Source organism: Melanerpes formicivorus, unplaced genomic scaffold (assembly GCF_026170545.1).
Source record: "Melanerpes formicivorus ecotype bairdi unplaced genomic scaffold, bMelFor1.0.p_v2 SCAF_38, whole genome shotgun sequence".
NCBI lineage: Eukaryota > Metazoa > Chordata > Aves > Piciformes > Picidae > Melanerpes > Melanerpes formicivorus.
In genome coordinates, this window is record NW_027142390.1 from 2,339,886 (window position 1) to 2,354,990 (window position 15,105).

General features: G+C 43.2%; 1 protein-coding gene across 3 annotated transcripts in view; it reads left to right on the forward strand.

Annotated features, from left to right (window-relative positions):
• The window catches only part of DCAF1 (DDB1 and CUL4 associated factor 1), a 53,276-nt gene that overhangs the window by 24,710 nt on the left and 13,461 nt on the right, over positions 1–15,105 (forward strand). For all 3 annotated transcript variants that reach the window (XM_068157812.1, XM_068157811.1, XM_068157814.1), the window contains exons 13-22: positions 229–353; positions 1,460–2,723; positions 3,635–3,833; positions 4,495–4,577; positions 5,542–5,626; positions 6,985–7,218; positions 7,758–7,851; positions 8,319–8,423; positions 9,226–9,299; positions 10,543–10,647. In XM_068157812.1, the coding sequence (XP_068013913.1) occupies positions 229–353; positions 1,460–2,723; positions 3,635–3,833; positions 4,495–4,577; positions 5,542–5,626; positions 6,985–7,218; positions 7,758–7,851; positions 8,319–8,423; positions 9,226–9,299; positions 10,543–10,647 (2,368 nt within the window). The remainder of the gene's footprint in view (positions 1–228; positions 354–1,459; positions 2,724–3,634; positions 3,834–4,494; positions 4,578–5,541; positions 5,627–6,984; positions 7,219–7,757; positions 7,852–8,318; positions 8,424–9,225; positions 9,300–10,542; positions 10,648–15,105) is intronic.

Genomic DNA, 15,105 nt, shown 5'->3' on the forward strand with positions numbered 1-15,105 from the left:
GATGCCGTGGACAGTGTGGGATTAATGTTGACAGACTGCAGGCAATGTGGCCTCATGTGGAAGCCAGCCCTTCAAGAGTGGAACATTCTAAAATCAAAAGATGCCATCAAATCCATGAGATGTGACTGATTTAGTCCTGCTTGTTGGAATAGATTGAATGCTATTTTGTGTTATTGAAACAACTCTGTCTGTACACCTCTAAGAAAGTCTTCTGTCGTGATCTTCCAGGAACGACACAGTACGATATGCTTTGGATGTGCTAGCCATCCTGACTGTGGTTCCTAAAATCCAGTTGCAACTGGCAGAACCTGTGGATGTGTTAGATGAAGCTGGATCTACTGTTTCCACTGTGGGTAAGATGAATATCATAGCATCATAAAATGGTTTGGGTTGGAAGGGACCTGTTGGCTTAGGCATTTACTGTTGCCTTCTGCTACATGATTTTTAGCTGGTTATTTCTCACCTGCAGTGAGTCAAGGGTTAAAATAATGTGTGTGTTTGGAGCTACTGTCAAGGATGCAAATAAAGGGAGAGCAGTGGTTAAAACTGTCATGATTAGCGCTGCGGTTGGATTACAGATTGGCAGGTGTGGTCTTTGATTTGTACTAGTTTTCAAAAGCTCATTAAATACAGGTGGAGGCAAATCTGCTTTTCTAATGGGACTATTAAGTTCCCTCAGGTTCCCAGAAATTTGTGTCTCCTGGGAATATGACATTTGAGAATATGGGAGAGGGACAATTACTGCTGCTTCAGTTATGCTCCAACTGGCTACCTGCAGGTTCAGTATGCAAATGATTGAAATGTACCTGGGTCAGATCTGATGCTTATGCCTTAACTAGAGCCTGACTTTTTTTGTTAAGAAAAGAAAAATAGAAGATGGGCAGATACAGGCAAAAGACAATTTCTTTTGCACAAAACCTTTCTTTAGACAAAGTGCCAATTATTTCTTCTTAAGGGAAGGTTTTGATCTTCTGAAGCAAACCTGAAACTAGTAAGAGCTGTCTTGGGAGAAGAAACACAAACCTAGTTTCCTTTGGGAAAGCTTTTGGAAGCTGTTTTTCTCCCTTCATACATGGTCTCCTTCCTCTCTCTGTTTCCATTTTGTTAGTATTTATCCAAGAGAGTTGTTTTCTGCAGAGTGTCCAGAGGCACACCTGTGCATCTTTCTCATTGTCAGGTATCTCAGGTTTTGTGTTCCTGGGACACGGCTAATCACTTTCTCTGAAAGGCCTTTGTCTTGCTGCTCTACTTCATCATTAATAAGCAGAATCAGTGTAGGAAACTGTTTTTCCAAGAAGGTAGAAGATTACATCTTAAACTAGTTGGCAGAATGTTAGGAATCCTCAGAATGAAGAGCATTACCTATTTTCTTCACATCTGTGGAAGACACTTACTTGTGTGATGAACTGTGCAAGATATGTTGTAGGGTACTGAAGAAACTATTCCTTTCCCTCTCTAGGTATTAGTATCATTCTTGGAGTTGCTGAGGGTGAATTTTTCATCCATGATGCTGAGATTCAGAAGTCAGCCCTTCAGATCATCATCAATTGTGTATGTGGCCCAGATAATCGGATCTCCAGTATTGGCAAGTTCATCTCTGGAACTCCTCGGCGAAAGCTTCCCCAGGCCCCCAAGAGCAGTGAGCATACGTTAGCTAAGATGTGGAACGTGGTACAGGCCAACAATGGCATCAAAGTGCTGCTGTCGTTGCTGTCTATCAAGATGCCGATCACAGATGCCGACCAGATTCGAGCGTTAGCCTGCAAAGCCTTGGTGGGGCTGTCACGCAGCAGTACTGTCCGGCAGATCATCAGCAAGCTCCCTCTCTTCAGCAGCTGTCAGATCCAGCAGCTGATGAAGGAGCCAGTGCTCCAGGACAAGCGCAGCGAGCACATGAAGTTCTGCAAGTACGCAGCTGAGCTGATAGAGCGCGTCTCGGGGAAGCCGCTGCTGATCGGCACGGACGTCTCTCTGGCTCGCCTGCAGAAAGCAGATGTGGTGGCCCAGTCAAGGATCACATTTCCTGAGAAGGAGCTGCTGCTCCTGATTCGGAACCACCTCATCTCTAAGGGCCTAGGAGAAACTGCGTCTGTCCTTACTAAAGAGGCTGACCTACCCATGACTGCAGCATCTCACTCATCTGCCTTCACCCCTGTTGCTGCTGCTGCTGCCTCTCCCGTGACCTTGCCTCGTACTCCTCGCATAGCTAACGGCATCTCAGCCCGTTTGACTAACCACACGTCTGTAGGTTCCACTGCCACCTCTGTCCATGCTCAGGCAAGGCCATCTGCATCCCAAGGTCCACTTGCCCTTCCAGGCCCTTCATATGCCAGCAGCTCTCCTCCGATTGGCAGGATTAGTTTTGTCAGGGAGAGGCCGTCTTCCTGCAACGTCAGAAAAATGAGAGTGTTGCGACAAAAATCGGACCATGGCGCCTACAGCCAGAGCCCAGCTATCAAAAAGCAGCTGGACAGGCACCTTCCTTCCCCACCCACGCTGGACAGTATAATCACAGAGTACCTTAGGGAGCAGCATGCCCGCTGCAAGAACCCTGTTGCCACCTGTCCCCCTTTCTCTCTCTTCACACCCCACCAGTGTCCTGAGCCAAAACAGAGGCGCCAGGCGCCAACTAACTTTACCTCACGGCTGACCCGCAGGGCAGCCTTTCCGAAGTACGGAGGGGTGGATGGTGGCTGCTTTGATAGACACCTTATATTTAGCAGGTAAGGAAGAAAACTGTTTTTTTCTGACCCCTCTCAGGATGTACCCTTTGCCAGAAAGCCTTGCCTGGATTCAGACTGTGCAGTCCCACAGTGGAGTATCCTTGGAGATGAAAGTGCTTTAATTCAAAAGTGATGAGTGGGAGAGCCTTTAAAGGCATTTTTAGAAGGCATTCTGTTTCTCTTGTCCTTAGTACTGACCTGTAGAAACTAAATCACACTTGATTTTCAGTATTATGTTCATTCATTGGTAACTAATGGACAGCGCTCTCTTCTCCTTTGGAAGATAAGTATGTAATGCCGGTTTTGCATGAGAGCATAGCGTGGCCTTGAAGATCATTTGCTGATAGATGGAGGACAGCAGAATCCACATTTTGCTCTTGGAGTATTGTGAATTCAACCACAAGTTGCTAGCCTTTTTATGTGGTCTTTGCTGAAGTTAAATGGGATGATGCCATAAAGGTTATAAAAATAGAGATAACACCTAGATGGAAGGATCTTCACGGTGAAAACAGTGTCAGCATGGAAACTGGGGACAGGTGGTTATTTGGCTGATGTGCCATGCCTTCTGTTGAGTGTTTAGAAGTTTGCTAGCTGTCTGGCTAGCTGTCTGTACTTACCCAGGTGACAGCATTACAGGTTTGCCATTAATCCAGCGTTGAAGGTGAATTTCCAGGTGCTTCAACTTAATGGTGTATTTTGCAGAAGTACTTCATAGGGCAAAACAAACCCTGAAATGTTGCACAGTGGTAACACACTTGAGTGCTACTATTACAATTGACACTTAGCTTGGCCTAGATGTGAGCTTTAACTTGTACCTTCATGATTTTTAAGGCCTGGATGTAATATCACCACAGCATTTCACTTTTGCTTTTCTCTCTTTTGGGTGACTCTTGTATTTTTACCTCCTCTAGGTTCCGTCCAATTTCTGTGTTCAGGGAAGCAAATGAGGATGAGAGTGGCTTTACTTGTTGTGCATTTTCTGCAAGAGAACGATTCTTGATGCTGGGTACTTGCACAGGGCAGTTGAAACTCTATAATGTGTTCAGTGGACAGGAAGAGGCCAGTTACAACTGCCATAACTCTGCCATCACGCACCTTGAGCCATCCAGGGTGAGTAATTGAAGACCTATTCAGAGTTCTATTTTAGGCCCATCTGAGTATCCACATCTAAAATGCACCTACTGGCTGCCCTGCAATGCCTGTCACTAAAGTACTTGTAATAATTACATAGTCCCACTCTGTGAGTTCTGCAATTATGTTTCTCATCCCAAGATGATAGAGAAGATGTACAGTGGCTGTGTGCCTTCATATGTAATGAATATGTGTGTCTGGATGTGAAAACATGCTTAAACTGACTCTTTATTTAAGGTAGATGTGAGATAAGATAGCAGAGTTTATATAACCTCCCTTTGTTGGAGAAAGGAATCTTGGGGCTAATTCTAAGAAGAAATAAAAGGTAACTGATTTCTAAGCTGAAAGAACTCCACTCAAAGGGCATCAAAATTTAGGCATGGATTATCCTGATTTTATCTGCTATTACTGACCCATTGTTATCTGTAATGTTTTTCTTTGTCTGCCAAGGGCTCTTTATATTGTACATAGTTAGGTACTTAGACATTATCCTCATGGGAGTAGTTGAATGAGCACCATATCTGCTACAGTTCCTAGATTAATCTTGAAAGTATAAGTTGAAGTATAGAGGTAGAATGATAACCTCTGGTTTTGCTGGTGTTTTTCTTTTCTCCCTCTGCACTCCCATCTGGAAATACAGGATGGATCTTTATTGCTGACATCTGCTACGTGGAGCCAACCTCTATCTGCATTGTGGGGCATGAAGTCTGTCTTTGATATGAAGTAGGTATACTCTGATCCAGTTGTGGGTTTTGTTGTATTTAGAAGAACTATTCAGTATAGGCAGAAGCCCTAACAACAAACTATGAAAGAATGCCCCCTCTCTGGAGGTGTTCAAGGTCAGGTTGGATGAGGCCTCAAGCAACCTGGTCTAGTGGAGGGTGTGCTTGCCTGTGGACGGATGGTTGGAACTAGATGGTCTTTAAGGTCCCTTCCAACCCAAACCATTCATAGATTTGTATCTATGAAATATGCTTGTATTTTTATTCTCATATTTGTAAATTATCTTGACAGTCTTCCTGTAGCCAGTTGCAGGAATTTACTCATGTGATGATTTGCATGGTGAAATTTTTAGCTTGGGATGCAAACTATTTCAAACCTGGATAAACCTATTTGAAATTAATTTAACTGCTTGCAGTTGTTTTCCCATTAAAAAAACAACCAACCAAACACCAAAAACAAATGGGTGGAAGGCTCTTAATTTTTAAAAGGTTTGTCTGTTGTCTACCTTAGTTGTAAGCAGCAGTTTTGATGTGACTTGTTTTAGGCCAGCTAGAGAACACAATTCAGATAAAAAGTGTAATGTGCCTCAGGCCTGCATGTGTGTCTGAATGCTCATGATGCTGTTCATTGCTCCTTACTCTCAGCAGTGTTGTTTGCAACAGACCCTGCTGATGACAAATCTATGAATTTGCTGCTTGTGTGTGGTGTGGGGTGGGGTTTTTTCAGTTTTTCCCCCTGGTCTGCTGTAAAAGCTATGGCTATGTTGCATCCTCTTCTGCAAGTGCCAGTGGAGCATTTCAAGACTGTAGCATGCAATGGGCATCGGTGAAGGAAAGGCTTTTTCTACAGTTTAAATTTCTCCTGCATTGTTGAACCCTTGGCTGGTGGTGTTGGAATGGTGTTTGGTTCACCTGGGTGGTTGGAACCTGCAGTTCCTTGACTTCTTTACTGCATCTGTCTACAGGCATTCCTTCCTTGATGACCACTATGTGGAGTTCAGCAAGCACTCTCAGGACAGGGTCATTGGTACAAAAGGAGACATTGCCCATGTAAGTACCCATAAAGGTCTTTGTTGTGAAGCTGTGGCCACAGCATAATTCTTCATATGATAGATACCAGCAGAGCTGGGTGCTATGATGCTCTGTGTAACTGGCAAGCTAAGAGGCTTTAAAGGAAGACTTTTTGAAAGTGTCAAGCTTAATCATTCCAAGTCAACTGAAGCACAGTGCATAGCCTGTCATTAATATTCTGGGCAATTGTAGAGCTTACTTTGTGTTGTTCATTTGAGAGAGATCATGCAGGGCTTGCTTGTTTTCCTTCCTCCCATGCCTGGAAATTTCCTCCTTTACCTTATTTTTCAGTAAGAATAAAAAAAGTTCCCCTGTAAACAGTAGCTCAGTCAGCAGTTGTGGGAAGTGGCCTATTCAAAGTGTCCTCCTCTTGTGCTCTTAAATTTGCAGCATTCTTTTGACTAATGTAACTTTACCAATGTATTTTCAGAGAACGTTGTTGTAGTGCTCTGTGTGAATACCTGCAAACTTGACAGACTCAGGTGTCAGAGTGCTTCTGCTGCTTCTCAGTGCTAATCTCTGTGCTGTCTAGTTTGAAAGAGTTTTTGCATAAAAATTGTCATGAGACATGACTTAGTCAAATTATTTATGGGTTTACTTATGGCTTTGGTTTGTTTAAGCAAACTATCCGTCCCTGCCTGGTTTTTCATTTGGATTTATCTGGAAGTCAGATCAGTTTGTGTATTGTGTTTGTCTGGTAAAAAGATTTGTTTTCCAATTCTAGAGAATTTTTCCCTCTCTGTAAATCTGAACAAGAGCTGGGATCCAAGGGTTGTTACAAACAAATTTATCCAAGATGATGGTCATAAACCATTCACACTAGTTAAAGCCCCTTTTATCTCCTAATGGTTTGCTGGGACAAAGCTCAGAAAGTTGTCTTTCCCTGTAAATGCCAAGAATTTTAACTCATTTTCTGTAGCTTCTGGCTGCTTTTCCCCTTGCTTTTTGCTTTGGAGACTTTATGTTTGTAAATACCATCTGCTATGAAAGCATTTCTGTTTCTAAAACAGTTTCTGGCTAAGTGGTACCTTGTGACAGCAGCTTCACAGCCTGCTTTTCATAATGGGGTTGGTTTCTTTGAAGCTTATCCTCCTTGTATTGAAATACATCAGTGAACCTGCAGTAGGCTAAGTACATGTGGTGAGACTTGGTTCCAGCTGTGAAAAAGAGGCCTAGTGGGAAGGGTTATCTTTGAAATGCTCTCACTTGAAATGGGAAAGCACAATGGGAAAGGATGTGTTTCTGGAAATAATCTAGAAGGGGGAACAAGGGATGATTTTAGGCACAGGTGTATTACAAATGGTGACTAATCTTTCTTTTTCTTTTTAATCTAAAAGATCTATGATATTCAGACTGGCAACAAGCTGTTGACTCTGTTTAACCCAGATGTTGCCAACAACTACAAGAAGAATTGTGCTACCTTTAACCCCACTGACGACCTTGTCCTAAATGATGGTGTCCTCTGGGATGTCAGATCGGCACAAGCCATCCACAAGTTTGACAAATTCAACATGACCATCAGTGGTGTTTTCCACCCCAATGGGCTGGAGGTCATAGTCAACACAGAGATTGTATCCTTTGCCCTCTGTGGTAACTGATGTGCTGGAGCCTAAAGAATACATGTTGATAGACAGGTAGCTGTTTGTAGAAGTTGTATGAATGCCCATGACAACCAGTGCTACTGGCTGTACATGGCAACAAGTTGTTGTTTGTGAATCAAGTGGACAGGGACTGTCACACAGCTAACTAGTTCAAATCTGGATTCTGCCTCTGTTAGAGCTTAGAGGAAATACTTAACACAGAGATAGAGAGAGATTTTCTTTCCTAGTATACTCTGTGGCACCTCTGCTCTCTACCTATCCCTTACCAAGATCAGCCTTGAAGCTACTGCAGTAACCTTTCTTGACTAGGAATGACATTTCGGGTAAGAGCTTTTTCCTTTTGGACACATGGAAGGGATTGTGGTGCTTGACAGGCTCCACTTTTGTCATATTTGCAAGAGAAGCAATGAGGTTTCTTAAACACAATTAATCAGCTTTGTTTGCCTCTGTACTGAAAAGGGAATAGGAACTTCCAGTAGTTTGTTGTTCCTTAGCCTGTATTTTTCCAGTGGGACCTCCGAACCTTCCATTTGTTACACACAGTACCTGCACTGGATCAGTGTCGTGTGGTCTTCAACTATACTGGCACAGTCATGTATGGAGGTAGGACTTCTCAGTCATATTTTCTCAGTTGCCTTTGGTTTGAGACAAGTAGGTGCTTGTTCAGTGAAATTGGAAGCTTCAGTGAGTCTATCTAACTCCAGGTCTTGCTGGCATGCATCAACTGGAATTTTTTCAAGCTGTTTATGCTACTGTATTGCTGACAAAGACAGCTTTCTCTAACATCAGCAATATGACAACTCCTTTGTGAGATTAAAAATCAACCTATTGAGAAAGACAGTGTATGTAACATTTTCTGATGATGCTTGAGAAAATAATTTTGTCCTGTGTATTAAGTTTCAGTGATCTGCAGTATTAATAAAGGCAGCTCTGGATGGGGAGATATTAAATGGGTTTTGCCAGGTGATTAAATAAAGAAAATTCATGTCAGAATCTGATTTGATCTTAAGTTTGTTGATGATAGTGAAGAATGGAAAGTGGACTTGTGGAATAATCTTTCCTTGTATCAGCTATGTTGCAGGCAGATGATGAAGATGACCTACTGGGGAAGAGAATGATAAGTCCCTTTGGCTCTTCTTTCAGGACATTTAATGCAACTGATTATAAACCTATAGGTAAGAGAGGGGCAAATAGCTCAGTATGGAGGTTTGAAGGTGTTTTTAAAAGTTCTGTTTAGTAAAATTGATTTCCTCCTCTCCTTTGCATCCATGACAAAAGAAATTCTGCTATGACCTGTTTGAAGCATGAGTTTGGGTTTAACGCTGAAATGGGTTCAAGTATCATAGGTATCCTGCTCAGTGTGTAATTGCTTTCAGGAGTTCTGGCTTTGTTCTCCTTTCCTCTTTCCAAGTAGGGCATAATCTGAAGGTAGTAGGTCATTTGGGCAAGATGTCATTGGTCCCTTTTCAGTAAGGGCTTTGTTGTTGTTGTTTCATTGTAGTTCTGTTTTCCTTTTCCCAGCAGCATTACCCCATGCTGGTAGTTCAAAAAGCTGTCAGTTTGGCCTTCAGCTTGCAAAACTCCTGGAGCTAAGCTAATTGCTGCTACAGAGATAAACAAATGTGGCTTTTGCTATTTAAAGGAGACATGGCTCACAACTCAGTTGCCACCTATCCTGGAAGGTTATCTGTTGTTTATTGCATTTAGAGAAGGCAATAAATGTATTATCAAGGGAGAGAGCACTCTGAAGAGCAGGTTAAGAACTTACCTGGTGAATTTTTATTAGAGTCTCCAGTATTTCTATTCTTTATTACAGGCTGAGTTATTTACAGATGTTCATTACACTTTTATTTCAGCTGTTGTTTCTTGTCCTAACATTTTATCTGCCTTTAGCCATACATTGTTAGATCTTTTCTTTTAAGCAAGCATTAAGTACTAGGCAGCTAACCACGGGGTTGGTTTTGTGCTCTTTTCCAGCTACCATAGATGTGAAGCGGAATATCTTTGACTTGTGCACAGACAGCAAGGACTGCTATCTGGCTGTCATTGAGGTAAAGGAGCTAGGAAGAAACTGATCTCTCTGGCTGTGCTTTGAGTGTGATACTTTTTTTTGTTTCTTTCTAAAACCTTCAGAAGTGATGACCCTGGGGTTCCTGCTGTTCACTTCATGTCCCAGGCAGTGGTGGTGTTGTTTATGATGGTGAAGATGCTGTTAGTTTCTTGTTGGCCATCCACAGCAGTCTGGATTTCTTTAATTTTTTTTACTGCCTCTGACTCCTTAAGCTTCCAAACACATTTGCCTCTCTTCAAACACTTTGAACTTTAAAATGCACAGAACATTTCCTTCTTGTGAGCATAGAGAGAAATGCATTTTTCCCTATTTATAGCAATAATTTGCTACTAAAATTTGCACTGTATTGAATAACTGGGGAAAGCAATCTTCCTGGGGCTTCCCATGGAGCTTTTCTCTGAATCTCTTTTACTGTTCCTTTTTCACTTATCTTCCTAGCAATGTCCCAGAAGCTGAGGATTTGAAGCTAAACTTTACTGAGTAAAACTTCTGGTTTGTAAAGGGTGAAGTAAAATTAAACTGAGTCCAGCTCTGCCTAATAATTTGTCAGTACTCGATTTCTTGAACCTGACTATGTGCTTATAGTGACTAAATTAAAACCCTGTTGGCTTAGTGCTCTGTGCACCACTGATCCTTACAGACCAAAAAACACAAGACAAGAATTTGTAGTAGGACAAGCTTCATGGTTAGCTGCTGAGGTTGGAATTGTCAAGGTCGTGAGGCCAGGATAAGACAATTTTATTTTATAAGAGGAATTGGAAACATTAGTTCTGAGCACGAGGCAGCAGTGGTTGCTGGGGTGTCAGACAGCTGTCTTCTGGAACTTTTGCTATATGTGAGAACTTTGGCATTCTCTCAAGGCCTGTGGTTCAATGATAAGGTAGGGAGTCAGATGTGAAAGGAAGTGGTGTGTGGTTAGGTGAGAACTAACAAGAAGCGTGTGAGGGATCCAGTCAAGGTTTTGTTGAATCTAAGCAGTAATCTACTGTTAAGTCTGCTGTAACTTGGGGATGTCAGAAGCAGAAAATAGATATTTACATCACTCCTGGGCTGGCCCATGATACCAAAAAAAGACTCTTTTCTTGTGCTAATTGTACTGCAGCTAATTACCTGAAGGGAGGGGTTTTGGTAATGTTTCTGTGCTCAGGATGAAGTATTGCACTGAATGTGGATGTTGAGCTTAATTCCTGGGGCTAATGGCTGTGTGGGCATCTCTTCTGCAGAATCAAGGGAGCATGGATACCATGAACATGGACACAGTTTGCAGACTGTATGAAGTGGGCAGGCAACGTTTGGCAGAAGATGAAGAGGATGAAGAAGATGATCAGGTGAGGAGTGTAGCAGATGGTCAAGAGCAGCAGTTGTGACCTGGATGTTCAAGAGCAGCAGTTAATCATGTATGTGAGAGGCCAGAGGTGTTCATTTACTACCCATGAAATACAGATGCCTCATTTGGTCTCACCTCATGTAAGAAAGATCACTTTACTGTCAGTGTAAACTAAGACTATTGGTGCAGAACCTGTGTGAACGGTAACTGTGTGCTGGAAACCCCCATGGTCATTTGTGGCTTATTTATTAATTACCCTAGGTGTTTCTTGTTCAGAAACTTTGCTGATTTCTTCTGCTTAGTATTTAAAAACTATTTGGCATCCAACAGAGACAGCAGTGTTTGAAATATTCCATTTTTCAATTCCCAGCCTCTGGGCAGAACCCATCACCAGTTTCTGAATGAGACACAACTTGTGACTGAGGCAGTGAGACTGCACAGTACTTCTACACAGCAAATTGTTTTAAGAATTTTAAAGAAGTCTGTGGGTTTGCATTGGGATTTGTTGGTTTTCTTTCTCAGATAACCCATCTGATCTCTGGCAGCTTGACAAAATTGCTGAGAGCTGCAGTAAGCGCTCCTCAGGGTGCAGTTGGTAGAATACACAGTAGCACGCAGTACTTGTTGAAGTACAAGGAGAGTTAAAGATAAATTGATAGCTTTTTGGGTGCTAGGTGTGTTGTTTTGAACAGGCAAACACCTTATGTTTCAATTCCCTAAAGATTTGAAATGTGTTTACCTGCTCTTTGGTGTCTGCATTCTAGTATGCTGTATGTTTGTATCTCCTATGAGATAAACTGCCTTCACCTTTCTACTCAAAACACCAGAAGGTAGTATTTCTTTTATTTATTTTAGACTATGTGTCTGAATCTTGTTTCTAGGTTAAAACTTTCTAGTTCAAAAGTCTGGATAGCAGATCTCAGGACAGAGTAGTTTTCTTTGCAGTTAGTTGTTGATTACTTCATTGCCACTGTAATTTTGAAGTTAAAGCAGGAGCTATTTTGTGTCCCAAGTATGCTGTTAGCACAGTCTGCTCATGGACAATACCCACTCTCACCACTGACAGTGAGCAAAAAAAACACCCAGGAAACAAACGACACAATCTGTTATGGTTAGTCTGAATCTCTGAACCACTACTGCAATCCCCCCTTCCTAGGTGGGACAAGGAGGAGGATCTGTGAGGCAGATAAGATAGCAGAAAACCCTTGAGAGTCAAGGGGGAAAAAAAAGCCAACACAACAAATTTAATGAAATGATTTAAACAAAAAGGCAAATTAAACTACTGGTGTATGGCAGGCAGGGCAGCAGGCAAATCACAACTGCACCCCATGACTGAAGCAAGGCAAAAGGGCAGCACCTCTGCCTGGAAGCAGGGAAGAAGCTCCAAAAGCCTGGAACAGGAACCTTTACAGAAGAGTCGAATAACTCATTAACACTGCGTCCTCTCCGCCCTCCTTTCTCCCTTCCCCTGGCTTGCTCCACTGCAGGGGGTGGGGTAGTCACTCCTCTCCTGGTGAGACCAGCCAGCTTCAACCAATACAGCTGCCCTGTCCTCTCAACGTGCTACAAGGTTGCACTTGAAGTCTTGGTATTCTTATGAAATCTTTGGTTGCTGTCTCTATCCCAAGATCAGACGGATCCAGTTTAGGAACTTTTAGGATGAGTGAAGAGTAGCATTCCTTGGGAAGCAATGAGGTGGGGAGAACTTGCTGTTCCTTCACAGCGTTTCTATTTTCTAGCCGTGCAGCGCTTGCCTCAGGCAGGAGTTCCTATTCTTGTCTCTGCTAACACTGATTTTATTCACATTCAGTGAATTTTAGTAACCTTATCCACATTTTCTTTAGAAAATCTCAAAAGACAGCTGGTAGGAGAAATTGATTTTGCATTGTGCAATGATTAACAAGCAGCTAGGAAGACATTGCTTTGCGATGTCGCTGGGAAGTGTTGACTCAAGCGGAGATCTGTGTTTGTGTAAGAGGACACAGTCTGAATGCTGTTGTTGCCAGGCTGTAACTCCGGGCACCAAGCAGAGATAAGGCATCTGTCATCTATCAAATGTGACTGGGGACACTTCCTGTCTTAAGAATGGAGGTGGCCCCAGGCAGAATTTAAGTATGCTGAAAGCTTTCCTGTAAAGCCTGTGGAGTATTCAAACAAAGCTCCTCTGGGATTGATTAGCAAGCTAAGAGTGACTAGTTGATACTGTATATTTGCTGCCTTAACTGGTCTTTGTTTCTGGGGGACATAGATGTTTGCTAGACAGTACCTTCTAGGGATTGTTACAGTCTTTACATTTTACTATTTTTAGTAAGAGACATTTGGTTTCAATAGGAACAACACATAGAATCATAGAATCAACCAGGTTGGAATATGTTAGCCAGACCCTTCTCACAGGGAAGTTTGCTGCCTCCTGGGAGTTCAAGTTAGAGATGTTACCAGAAGGCTGCCTGGTCTGGTGCAGCCTTCTGGCTACTATCCCTTAATAGTTATGCAGTTAGGGAATGATGATGTTGCAGCCAGAACTCCCAGGGCTATAAAAAAATACTTCAAGGCCCTGGAAGATCTAGTTGAGGGGCCAGGGGCACAAATAATTTTTTCATCAATACCCTTAGTTGCAGGAAGGAATACCAGAAGGAGCAGGTCAGCAGCCATAGTCAACAAGTGGCTTAGAGGCTGGTGCAGTCAAAAGAATTTTGGGGTTTTCGATCTTGGAGAACTTTCTACTGCAGCAGGTCAGCTGGCAACAGATGGAGTACATCTGTCCCAGAGGAGGGGAAAGATCAGAGTGTAGGAGAATGGCCTGTCCCTCAAAGGGAAAAAGATTCTGGGGAGGGAATTGGCAGGTCTCATTGATAGGGTTTTAAACTAGATTCAAAGGGGGAAGGGGCTGAAACCAGTCCCCCAGGCAGGAGTCTGGGGGCAATAAGCTGGAGCCAGGGGTGAAACCAGCAGCCCAGCTGCAGTGCATGTACACTGATGCACGAAACATGGGCAACAAACGAGGAGCTGGAAGCCTTGCGGCAGCAGGAAAGTTATGATGTAGTTGCCATCACAGAGACGTGGTGGGACGACTCACATGACTGGAGCACTGCAGTTGATGGCTACAGGCTCTTCAGGAGAGACAGGCAAGGAAGAAGGGGTGGAGGGGTGGCCCTGTACATCAGGGGGGCACTAGATGCCATTGAGCTGGAGATCAGGGACAATCGGGTTGAGTGCTTGTGGGTGAGAATTAGAGGGGAAAACCAGCAGGGCAGACACCCTGGTTGGAGTCTGTTATAGACCACCCAACCAGGAGGAAGATGTTGATGAAGCGTTCTATAGGCAGCTTAAGGCTGTCTCCAGATTGCCTGACCTTGTTCTCATGGGCGACTTCAACCTGCCTGACATCTGCTGGGATCTCAACAAGCAGAGAGGAGGCAGTCTAGGAGGTTCTTAGAGTGCATGGAGGACAGCTTCTTATCCCAGGTGCTGCATGAGCCTACCAGGGGCAAGGCTCTGCTTGACCTCCTCTTCACCACTAGGGAAGGGCTGGTGGGGATGTGGTGGTCAGAGGGTGTTTGGGGGCCAGTGACCACGAGATAATTGAATTTTCAGTACTCAGTCAAGCTAAGAGGGGCAGCAAGAAGACCTCCACTCTGGACTGCCAGAGGGCAGACTTCAGGTTGCTCAAGGAACCAACTCAGAAGGTTCCTTGGGAAATAGCACTTAAAAACAAAGGGCTCCAGGAGAGCTGGTGAACTGGACTTTTCTGTATGTGTGTGTGTATATATCTGCTCACACACATGTAGGTGTTTACTTCTGTTACTGAGGCTTTGAAAGTTCATTTCAAAACTTGCAAACTTGTTGAGGCTTCTCACAGATACTCTGAAACACTTTCTTGCTAACAGAAGATGCTTCCTGACCTTTTTCATGAAAGTGGTGTGGGGGTAAATCCGTGAATCAGCATTAGTATGCTACCCCTTTGGTCAAAAGTTTTAGAGCAGATAGGGATCTGTTTAGCCCCTGACTTCATGCTCATATATATATATATATTTGTGTATGGTCTCCATGGGTCCACTCCTACAGTTCTCTGCCTGTACAGGAAGCAAGAAGTACTCAAATAGAAACATCTCTGAGGGGCAAGGCTTGCTTGGAAGTCATGTGATGCAGAATAAAAGCACTTTTAAAACTGTGCTTGAGACAGCTTAAGGACTGTGGAGAAAAATACCTGTCTGACTTTTTGACTTTGAACTTCAATGCCTCAGTTTTGATAAATGTCAGCTGACAGCTCTGCAACAGATTTTTGAAAAGCAGAAGAGTCCCTCAAACAAACCAAGCCAGGGTACTTGGCCTAGGGACATTTCAAATCCTTCTCTCACTAAAGCAAAGCAGCAGAACTATTGTGATACTCCCCTTTCCTCCAAGCAAGCCTTGTACAATTGACTGATCTATTACCCAAATCACCCTGAAATGAAATGAT